The sequence below is a fragment of the Euleptes europaea genome, chromosome 20 (genome assembly GCF_029931775.1).
Source record: "Euleptes europaea isolate rEulEur1 chromosome 20, rEulEur1.hap1, whole genome shotgun sequence".
Classification (NCBI taxonomy): domain Eukaryota; kingdom Metazoa; phylum Chordata; class Lepidosauria; order Squamata; family Sphaerodactylidae; genus Euleptes; species Euleptes europaea.
The window spans coordinates 5,077,721-5,099,686 of record NC_079331.1 but is presented as its reverse complement, the minus strand read 5'-3'; the positions used below and the strand labels follow the sequence as shown (position 1 = coordinate 5,099,686).

The 21,966-nt window shown below is 47.9% G+C and overlaps 2 protein-coding genes across 2 annotated transcripts; one reads left to right on the top strand and one right to left on the bottom strand.

Moving 5' to 3' along the window:
- The first annotated feature begins 654 nt into the window (after positions 1-654).
- On the top strand, positions 655-5,298 carry CHRNA5 (cholinergic receptor nicotinic alpha 5 subunit). The gene is made up of 5 exons (XM_056865991.1): positions 655-804; positions 1,447-1,491; positions 2,369-2,478; positions 3,469-4,300; positions 5,137-5,298. Exons 2-5 carry the CDS (start codon positions 1,465-1,467, stop codon positions 5,296-5,298), a joined length of 1,131 nt encoding a protein of 376 aa, XP_056721969.1. The 5' UTR covers positions 655-804; positions 1,447-1,464.
- Positions 5,299-9,655: 4,357 nt separating this feature from the next.
- Positions 9,656-21,549, bottom strand: CHRNA3 (cholinergic receptor nicotinic alpha 3 subunit). Its single transcript, XM_056865989.1, has 6 exons — positions 21,495-21,549; positions 17,365-17,504; positions 17,054-17,098; positions 14,305-14,414; positions 12,830-13,832; positions 9,656-9,784 (listed from the first exon to the last, which is right to left on the bottom strand). Exons 1-6 carry the CDS (start codon positions 21,547-21,549, stop codon positions 9,656-9,658), a joined length of 1,482 nt encoding a protein of 493 aa, XP_056721967.1.
- Between the last annotated feature and the right edge of the window lie 417 nt (positions 21,550-21,966).

The following is a 21,966-nucleotide window of genomic DNA, read 5'->3' as shown; positions in this document are numbered from 1 at the left end:
CTCACAGGGTGTCTGTTGTGGGGAGGGGAAGGAAAGGTGATTGTATGCTGGTTTGATTCCGCCTTAAGTGGTAGAGAAAGCCGGCATATAAAAACCAACTCTTCTTCATTTGCATGCTTCCAACTCAGCAAATTGTCATAGCCGGGATATGACAGGGAGCACAGCTGAATACGGAGGCAGCCAGCCATCTGCCAGGTGCCCTCCAGGGTTCACACCTGGAACCAGTGCTGCATTGGTGAAGAAAGCGTGTAAGCTGAATGGACAAGCTTTGAGGTGTGGCATCCCAATGCATCCTGAGCCCATTCTCTAATGGATTATCATCCTATTCAGCGTTGCCAGGTCTGGTACATATGGCAGGCAGAAGAGAAAGCTGCAAACGTCCCCCCCCCCCCGTTTATAGAGTTGGAGAATTGTAGCTTTCTGCAGGACTTAACTTTCTATCAAACCTCTTTTGCTCTAGATTTGTCAGTAGACAAATCTGTTTTGTCGGTAGACAGATCTGTCCGTCCGGTAAGTGCAGATCCTTTCTCCGTACCTCTCTTTCTTTCACCCTTTTTGCACTAAACGTCCGAGACAGGAGAGAAGAGAATATGCGGGTGACGGTGTGTGTGCTTTTATAGATCTGCATTGAAGCTCTTTTCCTTTTGTGCAGGTACAGCTGAACCTTCCTTTATTGCTAAAAGCGAAGACCTTTTGTTCAAGCACTTATTTGAAGACTACGAAAAGTGGGTTCGCCCAGTGGAACGCTTGAACGATACAATCAGAGTGAAATTTGGTCTGGCCATTTCGCAGCTGGTTGACGTGGTATGTTAAGCTCTGCTGGTTCAGTATTGTTAAATAAGAAGTGCGGGCATTTCAGTGCAAAGTAAGTTGGTTCTTGGAGGCAAATGGTCTGGCAAGCATGGCTAGCCCTGGCTTTTGTCCTCATGCAGAGGGTGCTGGGGCTTAACAAACCAACAGAAATGTCTCACAGAAATGTGTGTGTGCACACACGTACACCCATGAGTGGGGGAAGTTAATCAGTGTTGTATTTACTGGGGGTTGGGAGGTGCTGTGGCTCAGTGGTAGAGTCTCTGCTCGGCGTGCAGAAGGTCCCAGGTTCAATCCCTGGCATCTCCAGTTACAGGGACTAGGCAACTCAGTCATCTGCCTGAGACCCTGGAGAGCCACTGCCAGTCAGAGTAAACAATACTGGATTTGATGGACCAAGGTCTGATTCAATATAAGGCAGCTTCATGTGTGATACAGGACAGTCCACATTTGTGCAGTTCTGCTGAGACTTTTACCACCTATACTTTGTACAGAAGGGGCAGATATAGGCAAAGGATTAATAGACTTGCAGGTCAGTATTATATCACCGGCTCTGAATGATAACCACAGAATATATGCCATGGGCTTATGAACCCCTGTCTTGAAATGTGAAAAGCTTGTGATTTTTTTTAACAGAATGAGAAAAACCAGTTGATGACGACAAATGTTTGGTTGAAGCAGGCGAGTGGAAATTTTTATTCTAACCGTCCATGATGTTGTGGGAGATGTTGGATCCTCTCCCCAGGTTGGGTCAGTGATTTGCATGGTCCCCCTTAAAAGCGTGTCCCGTCTCGCTACCAAAAGATTGCAAAATAAGGCATAGCGGCCAATTGAAAGGCAGGCTAGTTTCTTAAAAAATACCTGCCTGTGTGTTTACCTTGCCTGAAGAGACTTTTATTTGTATGTTATAAAACATACTCAGAGAGAAATTCAGCTTCACTTAGTTAATAAGATGAAAAACGGGGAGAAAAACGCTTTGTTATTTCTGTACTGGAAGACATCGTGCCTAATTCTGTTGATGTAATTTCTAGTAGTTTCCTGTTCTGTTTCCTTTAGCATTTCAAAATTTATCTGAAACAACAAATAGTGTGTCCTGTTGTGCGTGTATCTCAGAGGTATGTGCGTATTGGCGTTGCTTAAGAAAAATGTTATTGCAGTCAGTACGTTTAATTTTTTTAAAAGGCGTTGGATATCAGATGTTGCATTTTGTACTGTGTGTGTGTAAAGTGCCGTCAAGTCACAGCCGATTTATGGCGACCCCTTTTTGGGGTTTTCATGGCAAGAGACTAACAGAGGTGGTTTGCCAGTGCCTTCCTCTGCACAACAACCCTGGTGTTCCTTGGTGGTCTCCCATCCAAATACTAACCAGGGCTGACCCTGCTTAGCTTCTGAGATCTGACGAGATCAGGCTAACCTGGGCCATCCAGGTCAGGGCGCATTTTGTACTACCTGTTTGAAATCAATTCTTTGTTTATCTTTATAATTCTCTAGAAAATTCCTAATTCAGTTTTTTTTAAAGACAGATTTTCTTTTTTAAAAACCTTTCGTCTCTCTATAGGAATGGGTTGATGTGAAACTGAAGTGGGACCCTAAAGACTATGCAGGAATAACATCTATTCGTGTCCCTTCAGATTCGATATGGATTCCGGATATAGTTTTGTATGACAAGTGAGCATTTCTTGTTTTACTAAATGATAATTATTGATATGCCAAAGGTCTCTGGCATCAGAGAATTTTAAAGAAAGGAGCTTTATTCTTCCACTGCTAGGGTAAAGAACCTTTTTCTTAATGGATGAGTCAGTGTACTATATCCTTGGTGTAAAGCTTCTTTCTTTCTTGCTTGCTTTCTTGCTTTCTTTCTTGCTTTCTTGCTTTCTTTCTTGCTTTCTTTCCCTTATTTATAGTCCACCTTTCTCACATAGACACAAAGTGGATTACACATAGTGAGTCAGTACAATCAAAATAACGGGATATTCAGTAACCAATGCATTAGGATTTTAGAAGTCTGGAACCACCAGAAAGAACTGACGCATAGCATAAGTATTAACATGACACATTAAGCGGTACAGAGATTATATAAGGGGGTTCTGCTACAATACACTGTACACAGCTGCATAGACCACAGGCCCAATTATTTATCCAGGTATGTTTGTGAACCATTTTGTAGAGTGCAACAATAAATTGCCCCAAATTCTGCACAGAAAAGCCCTCTTGCTTAGTGTTTTGCTTAGTGTTGAACTTAAAAAATAAATGGAGCAGTGGACTCTGATCTGGAGAACTGGGTTTGATTCCCCACTCTCCTCATGAGCTGCGGAGGCTAATCTGGTGAACTGGATTTGTTTCCTACACATGAAGCCACCTGGGTGACCTTGGGCTAGTCGCAGCTCTCTCAGCCCCACCGACCTCACAGGGTGTCTGTTGTGGGGGAGGGGAAGGGAAGGTGATTGTAAGCCAATTTGATTCTGCCTTAAGTGATAGAGAAAGTCGGCATGTAAAAACCAATTCTTCTCTTCTTAAAAGTGCATACTTTAGCATGTGAGTTAATGCCACAAATGTCGGGGAAACTACTGTGTAAAATATACGCGTTTCCTGGAGAACGGGTGAGTTTCAGCATATTCCCTATTTAATGTTCATTGCAGGATTTCTTTTCATTTCCAGCGCAGATGGTCGTTTCGAAGGCACCACGACCAAGACCGTGGTGAAGCACGACGGCACTATCGCTTGGACTCCGCCTGCCAATTACAAAAGCTCTTGCACCATCGATGTGACTTATTTCCCGTTTGACCTCCAGAACTGCTCCATGAAATTTGGCTCCTGGACATACGACGGCTCCCAAGTGGATATCATTCTTGTGGACGACGAGGTTGACAAGAGGGACTTTTTTGATAACGGAGAATGGGAGATAGTAACAGCAACCGGGGTCAGGAGGAACAGGACAGATGGATGTTGCTGGTACCCGTTTATCACGTATTCCTTTATAATCAGGCGCTTGCCTCTTTTTTACACCCTCTTCCTCATTGTCCCCTGCATAGGCTTGTCTTTCTTAACCATTCTCGTCTTCTACCTTCCGTCTTACGAAGGCGAGAAAATCTCTCTGTGCACGTCAGTGCTGGTGTCCTTGACGGTCTTTCTGCTCGTCATTGAAGAGATCATACCGTCATCGTCTAAAGTTATTCCCCTTATCGGCGAGTACTTGGTGTTCACGATGATCTTTGTGACGTTATCCATCGTAATAACGGTATTCGCTATTAACGTTCACCACCGATCCTCGTCCACACACACCGCGATGGCGCCCTGGGTCCGCAAGATATTTCTTCACCAGCTCCCCAAACTGCTTTGCATGAGGAGCCATGCGGACAGGTACTTTGCCCAGAAGGAGGAAGCCGACAATCCGAATGGATCGGGGCCCTCTCGGACGACATTGGAAGCAGCCTTGAATTCTATCCGCTACATTACAAGGCACATTGTAAAGGAGAACGCAGTGCGCGAGGTGTGTGCATTAGTCACGATTCTGTGGTCATCTGATGAGGTCAGAAGTTTGGAAGAGAAGAATATGCCGGTGCATAGGTCAGGGGACCCCAGTGTTGGTGAAGGCAATTAGGACGCTTTTGAGTTTTATTGAAAGGGAATCAAGCTGAAGAATAATTCTGTGCAACTGGAAAGCACAGCGGGCCTATTGCCCTGAAGTATTGAACATTTAGCCCATGAGAAGCATATCCAGTAATGCTGCTGTGGCATCTTTTCCTTTATCCCTTAGAAGCTCCTTGATCCATTGATCTTGAGCAGCATAAAACTAAGGTTTGAGGGATATAAGGACTGAGATAAATCTTGCCACTGACAATGTAGCCTTGGGGTCCCTGTCACTTAATAAAAAAGGCATTATGTCAGACACAGAGGCATTAGATTTATATGTTAAAAGGGGAATGGCATCTTTTAGCATAGCTTTAAAGCCAGAGGACAAATATATCTGGAAATTCTTTCCAGGCTTCAGTGACAAGGAAGTTCTAAATTGTTTGCTGTGTGGAAATTTGCTTTGTGTATACCCTGGCTTTCTCCCCAGTGGGGACCCGAGGTGGCTGACATCGTTCACCACAGTGATGAGGGATTTAGCGTCTTTTTTCCTTCTTTTTTAAAAGCAAGTTTCTGTTTCCTAAACAGATGGTAACTGTTGAACGCTTTTCCCTGGAGTTTTCCCCACCACTTATCTTTTCAGTTCTTACTAAAAAGAGAGAAAAAGTACAGCTTGTGCCTGCATAATACTATTTCCAATAATCTGAAGTGTGTGTGTTGTAAAGTGGTACTAACTTTTCTTTTTTGTTTTTTTAGGTGGTCGAAGACTGGAAATACATAGCTCAGGTCCTTGACCGTGTGTTCTTATGGACCTTTCTTCTGGTTTCCATTATTGGATCTCTAGCACTGTTCATTCCCGTGATTCATAAATGGGCAAGCATAATAGTACCGGTCCATTTTGGAAGCACAAATACATGAATACATGTGGGCCAGGGGTAGAGATGAACCGGCCTTTCTGTGAATTTTAATCGTGACTTAACCACTACTTAGATCTTTGGCACAATTTTACGTAGGAAGACGCAGACTTTACCAAGAATGGGTCTGGGTGGGGAGGGGCTCGTGCCTTTATTTAAACACAAGCAGAACATTCTGAAGGGAAAGTGTATAGTTTGAACAGGCCCTGTGGAATCAAACCCTGAAATTGCAAACATTTGCATGTATGCTATGGCAAAAGACTACTTATGACTGTAACGTTACTTAAATGCACTTTATAGAGGACATGATACAAAACTGGGGAAGTTTTATGCCCACCATGAACTCTCATCCTTCGGTACCCATGTTTGCGGTTGGCGTGAGGTGGCACGGTCATTTGGTGGCTTTATCTTGAGCACAATGGAATTTTAAAAGACCTGGAAGACTCCAGTTTTAATTGTAAAGGGTTTTTTGAGGGGGGAGGATTTAAAATTTTACCTGCTATACTGACACACTTTGGGTTGATCTTGTGTTAATGATAATAAATTAAATCCTTTATGGCTAATATCCAGGAAAAAAACCATTTTTGCCTTTCATTCCAGTGTCAGAATTTTCAATTTGAGCAATGCATGCTTAGGAAAACGAGCATTAATTGCAAGTTGTGTTGATTAAGTGTTAATTTCTCTTACATTCTTTACATACACTGGTCATTCCCTTGCCTTCCTTCCCCAGTAGTCATTTTTCTTCTCTCTAATACAGATAGTTGAGATCCCTCCCTTACTTTTTTTTCAAGCAGGAAGGTCAGTCCATGTTCCTGGAATCTTGAGACAGGAAGATCCGAGCTGCAGCCAGTTTTATATAAGACTGCAGCATCGCTCTGTTGTGCTAGTGTCAGCGCCGTACTGTAGGCTGTCCCTGCTACTCCCTGATTTTTTTATTTGTCTTATTATTGTTGCGATGCACAGCCATGATTAATACCTCTTCAAGTTTTTACTGCTTTCCTCTGTGAAAGAGCCTGCATTTTCCCCCTCCTCCAAGACTACTGCAGAAACATAAGAGAATGGATTTTTCTCTGCAGGTACACAAGCCTCATTTGACTACTGAGTGTAAGCCGTGGACAGCAGTTAAGGGATACTTTAAAGGAGCCCTCCAGTGCTTAATTGGCTGTTGTTAGCAGAGGGGCCGTGGCTCAGTGGTAGAGCATCTGCTTGACATGCAGAAGGTTCCAGGTTCAATCCCTGGCATTTCCAGTTAAAGAGACCAGGCAAGTAGGTGATGTGAAAGACCTCTGCCCGAGACCCTGGAGAGCCACTGCTGGTCAGAGTAGACAGTGCTAATTGGGAAAGGCTATAGCTCAGTGGGAAAGAATCTGCTTGGCATGCAGAAAGTCCAATCCCCGGCATCTCTGGCTAAAGGGACTAGGCAAGTAGGTGACGCGAAAGACCTCCTCCTGAGAACTCCCCCCCCCAAAAAAAAACTTTAAATTTGCTGCGTCTTCTCCATCACCACACACAATTTCTCTAATCTTTTTAGTGAGTGTGATCCATAATGTGGGGAGAGAGGGATACCTTTGTTACTGGCTTGGAAAGGGGCTGACAGAAGTAACCTTGGAAGGCAGAATCTGGGATTTCTGTTGTCTGGGATGACCCTCTGACTACCTTCGTCGTCAGCGGTGAAGGCTTAAGCTGTGAGGAAAAACACCATCTGCCATGTTTATTTTTTATTCTTTTTTAATAGGATTATATTTAATAATTGCATTAAAAATCTGCCTTTCGTTGGCTTTTCTCCAAAGCAGGGCAGCGACGTATGACAACAGCTGCAATTTCCCTCCTGCAACCCGAGGTTTAGGAGCAGCTTGCAACCACAGATACTGTGGACACATTGGTCTAGCAGGTATTTATAGTTGTTAAGGTATGCAGGACAGCTCTTTGCCCGTTGATGCGCCTCACTCTTCATTGCAACCAGCGCAGATCTTTCTTGCCAAGTCACCCATCAATGGCAAAGTTGTAGCATAGATTGCTACCTAATAGATTGCTACCTTGGGGAGGAGCTGTGGCTCAGGGGTAGAGCACCTGCTTGGCATGCGGAAGGTCCCAGATTCAATCCCCGGCATCTCCAGGTAAAGGGACCAGACAAGTAGGTGATGTGAAAGACTTCTGCCTGAGACCCTGGAGAGCCACAGCACCTAACACAGTAGGCCTGCTCCTCTGATCCTGGAGAGAATAGGTATGCATCATGACTAGTATCCATTCTAACTAATAGCCATGAATACCCCTTTCCTCCATGAATATGTCCACTCCCCTCTTAAAGCCCTCCAAGCTGGCAGCCATCACCACATCCTGGGGCAGGGAGTTCCACAATTTAACTATGCGTTGTGTGAAAACTTCCATTTCTCTGTTTTGAATCTCTCACCCTCCAGCTTCAGCAGATGACCTCGCGTTCTAGTATTATGGGAGAGGGAGAAAAGCTTCTCCCTGTCCACTCTCTCCAAACCATGCATAATTTTATATCATGTCTCTCCTATCATGTCTCAACCAACCCCGTGTCCTCTCTGAGGGCCAAACCAGAGCGAGACACTGTGGGGCCTCTGGCCAGAGTAGCTAGTGCCTCAGTAAGCTCAGTTATCAGTGTTTTTTTTTACAGTGGGTAAAATAGAGGCGTATTACACAGTACCATTATTTCTTTGCGTCTCTGTGGCCATTTATGCTTGCTAAATAGCAGTGCATTCCAGGCTGAAGTGCCCCACATATCTTTTTGAGCTTTTCACGCTGAACCCTCATTCAGGAAGTGACTGCGAAGCTGGCGCATACCTGCTTCGCATTTCTTAACCCCTTTAACACGGCCTTTGGTGTTTGCTCCGCCCCTGCCTCGAAGAATCCCCTCAAGGTCGCATGCAAAATCACAGCCGCGTGTTAGTGATGCAAACGGCGGTTGGCTAATGGAAGAAACGAAGGAGCAGGCCAGTGGTGGGGGGTGGAATTTCTCCTTTTGCGTCGGGACCGTGAATAGGCATTTTAAAGGCCGCATTAAAAAAAGAGCGCTTTGAGCGAGCATCAAAATTGACCCTGCATAAATGGCCGGTGTTTGCTGGAGTTGTTGCAATTGCTTGAGACCAGCTTGAGACCGGTCTCAGTGGCATGAGACGGTAGAATAAACTGATCAGCGGTTCAAATGTGTGTCGCTTGGAGACTCCGGTATCCCATTTATTACAAACCTTAAAATACATGTTAAATTCCCTTAGAGCAGGGGTCGGCAAACTCATTAGTCAAAAGAGCCAAATATCAACAGTACAACCATTGAGATTTCTTTTGAGAGCCAAATTTCTTAAACTATATAGGTAGGTACACTGTTTATTAACTTAATAAACTTTAATTAAAGTTTTAAGTCTTAATTAAACTATAGGTACACTGAATAAAACTTGATATCATACTTGTGATCTTATTTATTGATAAAAATTAAATTGTAAGTCCCTGCCATTTCCCCCTCCCCGTCCGGAGTCCTTGTCTGGAGGCCTGGTCTACCGCCATAAAAGCCTATTGGTAGACCTGGCCTCCGGCTGAGTCCCATTGGGAGGCCAGGTCTACCCACTGGCTTTCTTGGCAGTAGACCTGGCCTCCGGAGGCCCATAGAAGCCAATTGGTAGACCTGGCCTCTGAAGGGGGACTTTTTCCCTCCTTAGAGTCCATGTCTACCGCCAAGAAAGCCCGTGGGTAGACATGGCCTCCCAATGGGACTCAGCTGGAGGTCAGGTCTACCAAAGGAAGCCTGCCCCGCCCAACAGCTGATAGGTGGGGGGGGGGCAGGAACCGCTGAGCCGCCCGCCCAGCAATCGCGCGGCTAGAGGGGAGGGGAGGCTTTAGCCTCCCAACCACTGAGGGCAAGGGAAAGGGGGACCCGGCCATTCTCCATGGCGGGAGGGAGAGACACAGCGCGCCCGCTCTCTCTCTCTCAGGCGCGCTGGCTCCGCAGCCCAGCTGCCAGAGCGAGTGGGCGCAAGAGCAGGGGCTCCGAACCAAGTTTGGAGAGCTGCACTCAACGGGCCAAAGAGCCGCATGCAGCTCGGGAGCCGCAGTTTGCAGACCCCTGCCTTAGAGGGGGGGGGGGAAAGCAGAGAAGTCTGGAAGACTTTTTCTTTTTTTAAAAAAAAACTTATTCTTCAGTTATCTCACAAGGATTTGGAAATAACATCAACTTTTTCACACTTATATGGGTGGCTGAATCTAGCCTGAAAAACGTGGAGGGCTCCTTCGCTATTCACGGACACAGAAAACAAGTTACTTCAGCGTCAAGACAGTGTGTAAGAAGTTGGACAGCAAACAAGAAATTGCGGTGTGTGTGTGTTTTTTACAGGGTGGGTTTTTGTCTACACTTCATCCGTAACCATCAAAGGCTGCAGAAACAATCCGGCCGTTCCCAAAATGCACACGAGAATAAAAACCCACAGAAAAATGCGGTCAATAACCATGGCGACATATTTCCAGTCGTCTTGCGCCTGAAAAACATAAGCAGTCAAATTACATAGGGGCCGGTCTCATGACTGACTTAAACTTACGAACACGTTATTAGCATTGATATTGATACTTCCTCAGCTCTTAATGGCTGGCACATTTAAAAAAAAAATTATTCATTTTGAAGGGGGGGAAGGCTAGGGAACCGTCTTCTATTAAAATACATTTAGAAAATAATAACATAAAAAGGAAATACATCATGATTACCATCATTGTTTCTCTAACTGATTAGATAAAACAACTTGTTCCACTAAAAGATATTCATTTTGCTACAATCAGTAGTTGTACCTTTATTATTGGTCTGCTAAAAAATGACTTCACTTTACTCCGATCAATATTTTTACCGCTTTCTAAAGTTTCAGCTACTGGTTTCTATATACCTATAAAACAAACTCCGTTTTTCATTGAACTGTTTGAGAGTTTCTTCATCAGTCATGTTCGTCATATGGGTCACTTTAGCCGTTGTGGCATGTTCTAGCACAGTGATGGCGAACCTTTTAGAGACCGAGTGCCCAAACTGCAACCCAAAACCCACTTATTTATCACCGAGTGCCAATGCGGCAATTTAACCTGAATACTGAGGTTTTAGTTTAGTAAAAACAACTCATACATTAACATCTTTTGCCTTAAAGGAAAAACACAATAACAGATCTTTCAATGATACAAACAACTTTTTAAAATGCCACTATGTTTTGTATACATGTAGCTGCCTTATACTGAATCAGACCCTCGGTCCATCAAAGTCAGTATTGTCTGCTCAGACAGGCAGCAGCTCTCCAGGGTCTTGGGTAGAGGTCTTTCACATCACCTAATTGCCCAGTCCCTTGAACTGGAGATGCCAGGGATTGAACCTGGGGCCTTCTGCATGCCAAGTAGATGCTCTACCGCTGAGCCACGGCCCCTCCCCTCCTGGACACGCAGCCGCGCCCAGCTGTTTGATGTTTTCAGAGCCGTGGGTGGGAAGGATTCCCCCCTCCCCGCCCATCAAAGATGAACATCCCGCGGCGGCACAGACGATATGCCCCAGCGGCTGGGCATTGCGCCTCTCCTGGGCGGGAGAACCACAGCAGGATTGGGCCCCGGCAGGCAGCAGCCTCAGCACCCTGTGGTGTGGGGGGGTGGCGGCAGCTGCGAGCTTGCCGCTCATGGGGGGGTCTCCCTCCCTCCTTCCCCCTGACCTTGCTTTGCCTTGCAGTGCAGGGCCGGCGCCGGCTTCCCAGTCTGTCTGGGCTCTGTGGCCAGAGCGCCAGGAAGGCGTGGCAAAGGCCTCCCTCCTGCAGAGCGGCGGCCGCCACTTGCCCGCCCGAGACCCCCGGCCGCTTTCCCAGCCCTGGAAAGGGCCCGAACCTCAGCCGAGCGCGGGCCGAGCGCAAGGGCCAGGGGGCCAGGCAAGGCAAGCGGCCAATGGTGCAGACCCTGGGGCAACACCCCCGCCCTCGCTCCAGTCCAGCCGACGGGCCTGCCCCTCCCCATGCCACTGCAGGGCGAGCTGGCAGCCTGGGGCCTGGCACGCTCCTTGGCCCGCTGGCGGCGCCTCCACAGCGCCTGGCCCGGCCTGCGGAGGGAGGCGTCGGAGAGGACGCCCCCTCCGAAGGGAGCGCAGTGCAGCCGCCATGCAAAAAGGCTCCGGCTGCCACAAGCGGAGGAGCGCCCCGCCCACCCCGTCCACGGTACCGCCAGTGCTGCTCCCGGGGCCCCCGGCCTTCTGCCCCTCGCCGCCCAGCCCCGCAGCCCCCGACGGCAGCGCCGCCCCGACAGAGGCGATCCCGCTGGCGGCCCTGCCAGAGTATAACCCGAGCTACCCCTGGGCCTGGCTGTGTGTGGGCCCCTCACCCAGCCTGGCCCTGGAGGCACGGTGGGGAACAGCAGCAGAGTGAGGGCGGGCGGGGGCAGAGCTGGAGAGGCAAGCGGCGCCGACAAACAGCTGAGCTGCGGCCGACCCTTTCCCCTTCCGCCCCGCCAGCGCTCGTCCAATGCCCAGCTGGGCGGCGGGCCACTCAGAAGCTGGCGGTTCATGTCTTCGACTCCCCCTCGCTCGTCCTCCTGTCTCCCAGCCATTTGTGGGGAGGTCCCTCGCTGTGCTCCTCTCTCGTGCCGGCCGCAGCTCAACTGAGAGAGAGGGAGAGAGCTGCGTGCCGGCAGAGAGGGCTACGTGTGCCGGAAATGGCACGCGTGCCATAGGTTCGCCAACACGGTTCTAGCATTTTATCTTTCCAATCATCTATGTCTGGCGTATTTGATATTGATGCATTGATATTGTGACTCATCAAAATAGTTCCCTGTCTAAATAGGAAGCCGCTGAGGGGTTAAATGTGGGCGGTCATTGGTCATCTCCCCCCGCCCCCCGGTCACCCTTCTATATGCATGCTCAAACTTATGAGTCGTCCTGTGTCTAATTCATGTTTCATGCCCGAAACAACTTCTCTGGCTTGTATAAGATGGGGGTCCTTCTGACGCAACGCAGTGGGCACGGTCACAGAATGGCCGCCACAGCTTACCTTCGACCCCCCCATTGATGATCCTTGTGCTGTGGCGGCAGCAATTGCCAAAACGATGTTTTTAAAAAACCTGCACAGCCAATCGGAAGTCTTGCTGGGCAAAAGCCCCGCCAGGCCCCGCCCACTTTCTAAACACACTTGGTGGGCACCCATGGGCACAATTTTGGAGACCCCAGCTAATAGCCACCCTCTTCTCGTCCATAGACATTTTGAAATACCAGAAGGTTACAGACATACCCATTTCATGCAGAGGCCCCTGGAGGGCCTACAAGCCGGGCACCTTAGAGACCAACAAAATTTGGGGAGTATATGCTTTCAAGAGTCACATCTCCCTTCAAATCTGGCCAAGGGAGCCTCGACTCTTGAAAGCTTTCATCCCGAAAACCTCATCTGTCAAGATGCTACCGGGTTTGAGTCTTGCTTTTTATGTACAGAACATCAGTCAGTTATTTAAAAGTCCCCACCAGGCCGAAGCACCAAAAATAACGAGGACCAGGGCCATACAATTCCCAAAGGGCGGCCAGCTCGTACCTCTTTGGCTTCGTTCTGCAGCCGCATGTTTTCCGCGATGTACCTCACGCTCTCGATCGCCTCCCTCATTTCCGGCGACAGGACCGAAAATGGCAGCAGGGCGTCCACGGATTCCAAGCTGGAGGTCTGGGTCAGGTTGCTGTTCACCTTCACGTATTTCACGTGCTGGCACGGGCAGGCCGCGTCATGGCACACGAACCCCTCCCTGGGGCACTTGGTCTCGGAGAGGCCGAGGGAGTTCAACTGGGAGAGCTCGGCGCCGTTAAAGGGCTTCGGCTTTGGGCCGTCGCCCTCTTCGCCGGCCGGCCGCTTCATGAACATGATCCTGGGGAGGAAGTTGAGGAAGATGGCCTTCACCCACTCGGGCATAGTGTGCGTCCGAGGAGTCCTGTAGTGCACGTTCAGTACAAAGACGGTGATGACAATAGAGAGAGTGACGAAGATCATGGTGAAGAGAAGGTATTCCCCGATCAGCGGTATCACCAGGGAGGTGGAAGGGATGGTCTCCGTGATCACCAGCAAGAACACGGTTAAGGACAGGAGGACCGAAATGCACAGGGTGACTTTCTCCCCGCAGTCCGAAGGCAGGTAGAAGACCAACACGGTTAAAAATGAGATCAGGAGGCAAGGGATGATCATGTTGATGGTGTAAAACAAAGGCAGCCTCCTGATGTAAAGCGAGTAGGTGATATCGGGGTAGACGGCTTCGCAGCAGTTGTACTTAATGTCGTGCTTATAACCGGGCGCATTAATGATGGCCCACTCCCCGCTTTCCCAGTACTCCTTGAGGTTCATAGCGGAGCCGACGAGGACCAAGTCAATCTCGGCTTTGTCGTAGGACCAGGACCCGAACTTCATGGTGCAGTTCTGGTAGTCGAACGGGAAGTAGGTGACGTCGATTTTGCAGGAACTCTTGAATATCGCCGGCGGCATCCAAGTGACGTTGCCAGTGTAGTTCAGGATGGCTTTGGTTTTGTCGTCTACCTGGAAGTCCCCGACAGCGCTGCCAAAGGAACAAACACATCCAAACATCTCATTCAATGAACACATGAAGCTGGCTTCTACTGAATCAGACCCTCGGTCCATCAAAGTCTGTATTGTCTACTCAGACCGGCAGTGGCTCTCCAGGGTCTCAGGCTGAGGTCTTTCACATCACCTACTTGCCTGGTCCCTTCATCTGGAGATGCTGAGGATGGAACCTGGGACCTTCTGCATGCCAACCAGATGCTCTACAATCTGAGCCATAGCCCCCATTCAGTGCAACTGGCCAAGCTATTTTGACATAGCTGCCATGTGAGAGCAGCAGTTGGGGCCACCTTAATGGGCTGCTGTGAGAATGTATGTGGGGCAGTTAGGAAAACAGCCATATTAACATTCCCAAAATAACGGGGTTTGCAGAACTTTTGAAAGAGTGAGGTATGCTCAAGTTACAGCTCAAGAGGCAATTCTCAGTAGATTAGATGTTATAAACTTACTTGTTATATAATACGATATCTGGCTTCCAGATCTTCTGCGACGGCACTCGAATAAACCGAACACCTCCGTAGTCCTCTGGATTCCACTTAAGCTTGTAATCATTCCAGTTCTAGTCCCAGGAGGGAAAAATCAAATAGCGTTAAATTTACGGTCTTTGTGTAATTGTGGTCTATTTAGTAGCCCCCCCCCCAGTAACCACCTTTGTACCATGCACAGATTTCTACGTGCTCTGAATTCATACAGTGTATAGTCACATGAACACATGAAGCTGCCTTATACTGAACCAGACCCTGGGTCCATCAAAGTGAGTATTGTCTACTCAGACGGGCAGCGGCTCTCCAGGGTCTCAGGCAGGGGTCTTTCCCATCACCTACTCGCCTAGTCCCTTTAACTGGAAATGCCGGGGATTGAACCTGGGACCTTCTGCATGCCAAGCAGAGGCTCTACCACTGAGCCATGGTCCATCAAAGTCAGTATTGTCTACTCAGACTGACAGTGGCTCTCTGGGGTCTTAGGCAGGGGTCTTTCCCATCACCTACTCGCCTAGTCCCTTTAACTGGAGATGCCGGGGATTGAACCTGGGGCCTTCTGCATGCCAAACAGATGCTCTACCACTGAGCCGCAGGCCTTTTCATTGATCAGCTGTTAGACTGACAAAATGTTGTGCTGTGTTGGGACTTGAATTCACCCTGGAGGCTATTAGAAGTCTGGAGCTGTTGAGTCGAAGTGAGCTCCAAAATCCCCGAGCTCTTTGCCACAGGTCCATGCATAACCACTAGGTGTCAGTAATGCATTAAATTGGAAAAGCACAAGCACCTAGGATTCCCTTTTGCCATGCTTCAGGCCATAGCATTGGGCTTTCCTTCTTCAAAAGTCAGGTGGAATACGTGGAGAACTTAGAATCACGGAGTTGGAAGGGACCACCAGGGTCATCTAGTCCAACCCCCTGCACAATGCAGGAAACTCACACACACACACCAGTGCCCAGAAAATGGCCAAAATGCCCTCCCCCTCCCATGAACTGCCCAAGTTCCTAGAATCAGCATTGCTGACAGACGGCCATCTAGCCTCCTCTTAAAAACCTCCAGGGAAGGAGAGCTCACCACCTCCCGAGGAAGCCTGTCCCACTGAAGAACCGCTCTGTTAGAAAATTCTTCCTAATGTCTAGATGGAAATTCTTCTGATTTAATTCCAACCCGTTGGTTCTGATCTGACCTTCTGGAGCAACAGAGAACAACTCGGCACCCTCCTCCATATGGCAGCCCTTCAAGTACTTGAAGATGGTGATCATATCCCCTTTCAGTCTTCTCCTTTTCAGGCTAAACATACCCAGCTCCTTCAACCTTTCCTCATAGGACATGGTCTCCAGACCCCTCCAGACATATTTTGGGGTGGGGGAAATGTTAAGAAATGGTAGCTTGTTACTTCTTGGTTTTATGTCGAGAGGGTTTGCTACTGAATTGCTTTGTTTGTGTGGAAGCCATTTTCAGGAAAAGTTGCAGGTCCTGCATACAAGAGGAAATCTGTGCTTCTCTTTAGCATGATTCATTGCAGAAATTAAATTATGAGCCAGCTCGAAGAGCATAATTATATTAACGTTGAAATCAAAGCCAGAAGAAATTGTGAAGTAAGCTCAAGTATACAAACCCCAAGCCTTCCAGTGAGTTTTGAAAGGTCGTGAGTTAGGCATTGTGTCCAGAAGGAGAATGAAGCACCACTTGCGAAACTTGGTGCGACCTGCATGTTTGACAGGACCTCACCCGTTGCTCATGAAATGGTAAAACACCTTTTTGTTTTTGAGCTGATGTGGAGGGTGGGAGCTGGGTGGGGGGAGAATTATAAATGGGGCAGGAGAAGTGTCAACCACTCCTTACATAAGAACATAAGAAAGCCCTGCTGGATCAGACCCAGGCCCATCAAGTCCAGCAGTCTGTTCACACAGTGGCCAACCAGGTGCCTCTAGGAAGCCCCCAAACAAGACCATCCTGCCTGTGTTCAACAGCACCTAAGATAATAGGCTTGCTCCTCTGATCCTGGAGAGAATAGGTATGCATCGTGACTAGAATCCATTTTAACTAGTAGCCATGAATACCCCTCTCCTCCATGAACATCTCCACTCCCCTCTTCAAGCCTTCCAAGCTGGCAGCCATCACCACATCCTGGGGCAGGGAGTTCCACCATTTAACTGTGTTGTGTGAAAAAAATACTTCCTTTTATCTGTTTTGAATCTCTCCCCCTCCAGCTTCAGCAGATGACCCCGCGTTCTAGTATTATGGGAGAGGGAGAAAAACCTCTCCCTGTCCACTCTCTCCAAACCATGCATAATTTTATAGACCTCTATCATGTCTCCCCTCTTTCCTCAGATCCGCAGCCCCAGCCTAGAGCACATCCTTCCGTGCTGGCTGCCACCAGCAAACAAAGCAATGGCCATCCGCAGATTCTTCGGTTTGATCCTCAGAGCATGCAATGAAGTAGGAAGGCTGAGGAGCAGGCCTGTAATCCTTTTTACCTAGCGATGATAGAAATGTTTCGTCGTTGAGCCGTCATCTGTGAACGTGAAATATCTTTCCCGTCTTGAATGTGTATAAAAGTAATAAGAAATGCAGCACACAATTGGGGGGGGGTTACGACCTCGTGCCGGGGTTTTTATTCTACCCCTACCCCCAACACACCGCACACAAGTATCTGCAGCATTTGAGTGTTTTATGGGTATTCAGCCTTTGAGGATCCTGTGCCTTTTGTACTTACGTGTCTCAGCCACAAATTGGTCTCCATAATCTGGTTCACTTCATCCTGGGGGTGGGAGGGAGGAAAGACCATAAGTGGATCTGAAACCGCTCGCCGTGTAAGGAAAAGGAAGCGCCCCCACTGTCGACTGTTTTTGCAGTTACTGCCAACCCACATAAAACTCATTAGGCCCTACCCAGGAGTTGCTCGGGCCACTGCCGCCGCCCTAGACCTCGCCCAGATCCCAGAGCTTTTGTTTCCGAGAGCCGCGAATGCGACCACCGTGGGCATTTCGCATCCTGACACCCCCCACCGTGGCCTGGTGTACTCACCACCTTTACCAGCTGAGACAGGGACACCTCGAACCAAATAATGACCGGGTCAGACACGTTCTCCACTGGCCTGATAATGTTGTTGTAATTTGCAAACAGTTCTTCGTAGAGCCGGTGCTCGGCTTCGGAACCGCGGCAGCCTTAAAAGGAGGGTTGGGAAACCAAAGGGGGGGGGGAGAACAAACAACACCACATCTTGGCTGATGATTTTGCAACAACCTGGGGAGCTTCATGTCCACAATAATAGCGTTCTGTGAAAATTAGATCACAAGCTATTACCCTTCTGCAGCTGCTCTTATCCAGTCCTTTTTCCTCCGCAGACACAGGAGACAGACACAAATTAAGCCGAAAGAAAGTCGTCTGGGATTCATTACTCAAGCGAGCATGGACCCGATTGGGTGTCTGAACACCCATGTGCCAGTGGAAGAAAAGTTGAGCCTTTTGTGTAAGCGCAAGAGATGATGTATGCTTAAACTATAGAATGGATGTAAGCATGGAAGTAGGGTTGCCAACCTCCAGGCACCTGGAGAGCTCCTGGAATTACAACGGATCTCCCAGCTTGCTGGGGGGACGGGTAAAATGTAGACAACTGAGGAAGGCAATGGCAACCCCCCCCCCCGTAAAAATAGTCTGCTTAGTAAAGGTTGTGATGTGATATCTCTTCCTCCCTCCCTAGGGTTGCCAACCTCCAGGTACTAGCTGGAGATCTGCTATTACAGCTGATCTCCAGCCGATAGAGATCAGTTCCCCTGGAGAAAATGGCTGCTTTGGCCCTTGGACTCTATGGCATTAAAGTCCCTCTCCTCCCCAAGCCCCACCCTCCTCAGCCTCCTCCCCCAAAATCTCCAGGTATTTCCCAACCCAGAGCTGGCAACCCTACATGGAAGGGTGGGCTGGTTTTGGTTTATTTGGTTTTTTTCACTTCGTTGCCAGATTGAATCCATAGAAAGTAAAACTGGAACCAACCTATTAATATTACTTAATATTGCCCTGGAGGGGCAGGCAGAAGAAAGTTGCAGTGCTATAGATTCCACTGCTGCATTTCTGTTAGTCTAATTTTCCCCTAGTATTAAGGGTTTTGGCAATTTCAGCTTTCTGGATAATAGGTTTAGCCCCCTCACACACATACACGAAATACATGATCTCCAGTTTTGGTTGAGCATTCCCATGTTGTGTAATGGTTAAGAGCGGTGGTTTGGAGCGGCGGACTCTGATCTGGAGAATCGGGTTTGATTCCCCACTCCTCCACGTGAGCGGTGGGCGCTAATCTGGTGAACTGGATTTGTTTCCCCTACACACAAAGCCAGCTGGGTAACCTTGGGCTGGTCACTGTTCTCTTAGAGCTCTCTCAGCCCCACCTACCTCACCAGGGTGTCTGTTGTGGGGAGGGGAAGGGGATTGTAAGCCGGTTTGAGTCTCCCTTAAGTGGGAGAGAAAGTCGGCATATAAAAACCAACTCTTCTTCTTCTTAACTTTATGAAATGTTTTGAAGTAGAACATTTTTTTTACAGTTAACAGCGAACCAATGATAGAAATGTGTTTTTTTTTTTTAATTTCATTTTGCTCTTCCTCCAGGCAGCTTAGGGTGGTGTTTGTAGTACTCCCCCCAGAAGCCCCGGGTGATGGAAAGTGCAGTCAAGTCACAGCCAACTTATGGCGATCCCATAGAGTTTTCCAGGCAAGAAACAAACAGAGGGGGCTTTGCCATTGCCTGCCTCTGCGCAGCAGCCCTGGACTTCCTTAGTGGTCTCCCATCCAAATACTAACCAGGGCTGACGCTGCTTAGCTTCCAAGATTTGACCAGATCAGCATAGCCTGGACCATCCAGGTCAGGGCCAGAGTTAAGCGCCATCAAGTCTCAACTGACTTACGGTGACCCCATACAGTTTTCTTTTAATTTTTTTAGAACTAAGATTAACAATAATACAACAATACAGCATTAAAAAAACTTTCCAAACAAACCGTACTTATAAAACCTATAAAACATATAACTTTCTAAATAATCACTCTCTTTATGAACCATCACCAACAGAATCTAGACTTTTAAGCGTGTTCTCCATTCTGGATATTGGTGGATTCCATATTCCATCTAATTCCTCTATGTCTTTGTGACTTTGATAGTAAATTAATTTAATCAACACGTAAATCTCCCTTACTTTGTCGAACCAGCTATTTAAATTTGGAGAGTTTGCTCCTTTCCAGCATCGGGCAAAATTTATCCTTGCTAACATTGCCATATGGAGGAATACCTCAAGAAATTTCTTATTCATAATTGGTAAACAGTTTAGCAAGATTATTTCTGGATTCATACGGTTTTCAAGGTGAGAGACAAACAGAGGTGGTTTTGCCGTGTCCTGCTTTTGCATAGTAACCCCGGACTTCTCTGGCAGGTCTCCCATCCGAGTACTAACCAGGGCTGACCCTGCTTAGGTTCTGAGAACTGACCAGTTTGGACCTGGCTGGACCATCCATGTCAGAATCCCCTCCCTCCGTGGAAAAGCCACCTTCGAGCTCCCTGATTTCAAAACTGAGGGTGCATGCGGAAGAACTTTCCTATAAAGAGGTGGCTCAAAACAGGCTTACAATGGTATAGGAATGTTTGCCACTATTTGGGATTAGATGAGCGATTGTATGTTTTTGTGCTGATGCAGTGTGGAAGGGGGGGGTCAGCCATGCTCTGGCTCAGCTCGCGACACAGTGTGGTCCCGAAACCACGTTTGCGCCAGTGATTACGCCCCTCTGAGCATGTGCAATCTGGTGACGCTCCTAATGCACAACCAGCCAGTGATACAAGGTATAGTTGCTCCTCTGTACACATCATGAATGCACATAGGAAGCTGCTTGAATCAGACCCTTGGTCCATCAAAGTCAATATTGTCTACTCAGATTGGTAGCCGCTTTCCAAGGTCACGGGCGTTATCATCGGTTCCCTGGTCTTTTTTAACTGGAGATGCGAGGGACTGAACCTGGGACCTTTTGCATGCCTAGCAGGTGTTCTACCATTGTCTGACAGACTTTCAAATTTGTCACAGTGTAGAGTTGCCTTCTTAGAAACTCATCCTGGAGCCTTTTCCCATTCTCACATCTAATCTTATGATCCAAATTCTTGCCTTTGTGAAAAACTGTCTCCCTAGGCCAATGATTATTTTCTGTTGTAACAGAAATAATACGAACATTTATTTAGAGAACTCCTTAAATAGCTGGATCTCTGCCAGCCCTAAGAAAAACAGAAGTGTGTAATGGGGGAAGCACGGGTCCTGGACCCGACGAATAAAATGCCAAAATATTTATCCTCGAATGAGTTTTCTACATTGCTGACATTTCGAATTCAGCTTTCAAAAGTTCAGACAGCATAAAAACCCTCCACTGTGTTTGCCCAGCAGAGATAGAAGGAGCTGCAGCTATCTCCTGGCTGCCAAATGAAAGAAGCTGGAGTTGACTAATTGGGAGCTAATTTACATTAAAACCCTACAAAAGATGGCCTTTTGAAGAACAGGGTTTTTTACCCTACCAGAAGTTTAGCAGGTTGGTTTTGCAGATCGTTTGTTTATTAATAGCCTGCATTTACATTTATGGGCATGTAATGATTTCCTTGGCATAAAGACCTCTGCCTGTGGTTCTCATCCTTGGCCCTTGTCGGCCTGCGTCCCTAGCGAGCTGACCCCAAAACAAACTCATGCTCTTTCAGTATCCAAGCCAAACTGCTCATGTTTTGCTTCCCCTCCTTCCCCCGCAAAAAACCAATTAGATTCAGAAACTGAAATTCCAGATTCACCAGAAACCAGGTGATCTTATTCACGGCGTCTCCGGACGGCGTACCTATTATACGCTTGTTTCTGCCCTTTGCGACACTGGAATTTCTGCACGCATGAAAATCGCTCGCCCTGCTTTGTTTTAGCAGTTTCTTGGGAAATTTACCAAGGACGGCTTGGCATTCCCCAGTCAGCCTGTTTGCTTTCCGAAGGAGAAACCGCAAAGAGGCGCAGCCCGCAAATGAATCTGAATTTTACAGCGTGATGCCGAGCACATCACGGTGAATCATCTCCAGCGGCGTTCCATGCCAGGGCAGGGTGTTTCTAATAAACTCCCACCCCTCTCCCACTCTGCCAAAAGACGGAAGGCTCACTTACCTTTAAGGAAGAAGTAAGCAGCGACAAACAGATACAGCTGAACGGTCCTCCCCATGTTGTTTGGACTCGCCGCTCATCAAGAGACCCTGCCGGAGACAGCCCTGGCTGCCAGCGTCACCTGGAGACCTGCAAAAATAGACAGCCTGAATTCTGACAGATGTAATCCTGGCAACGGGCAGACAGCAAGAACCCTGAGAAATAGTCTGGTATTGGAAACCTGCCTTAATAAATGCAGCCCTGCCCCTTTCCCAGCTGTCTACATGGAGAGGGGAGAGTCCCCGACTAAGTAAACGTAGCTACCATAGGCACAAAAGCTCTCCTCGCCTGCTCCCCCCCAGCAAAAAAAAAGGGGGGAGCCACCCACTTAGGCACACGCGAAGCCGGTAATCTGATAACATTAAGAGCTTTTTGCAATTGGCTGCGTGTGCAGGATCTGAATTGTCCTCCCGACCGCGTGCCAAGCGGCACAGAC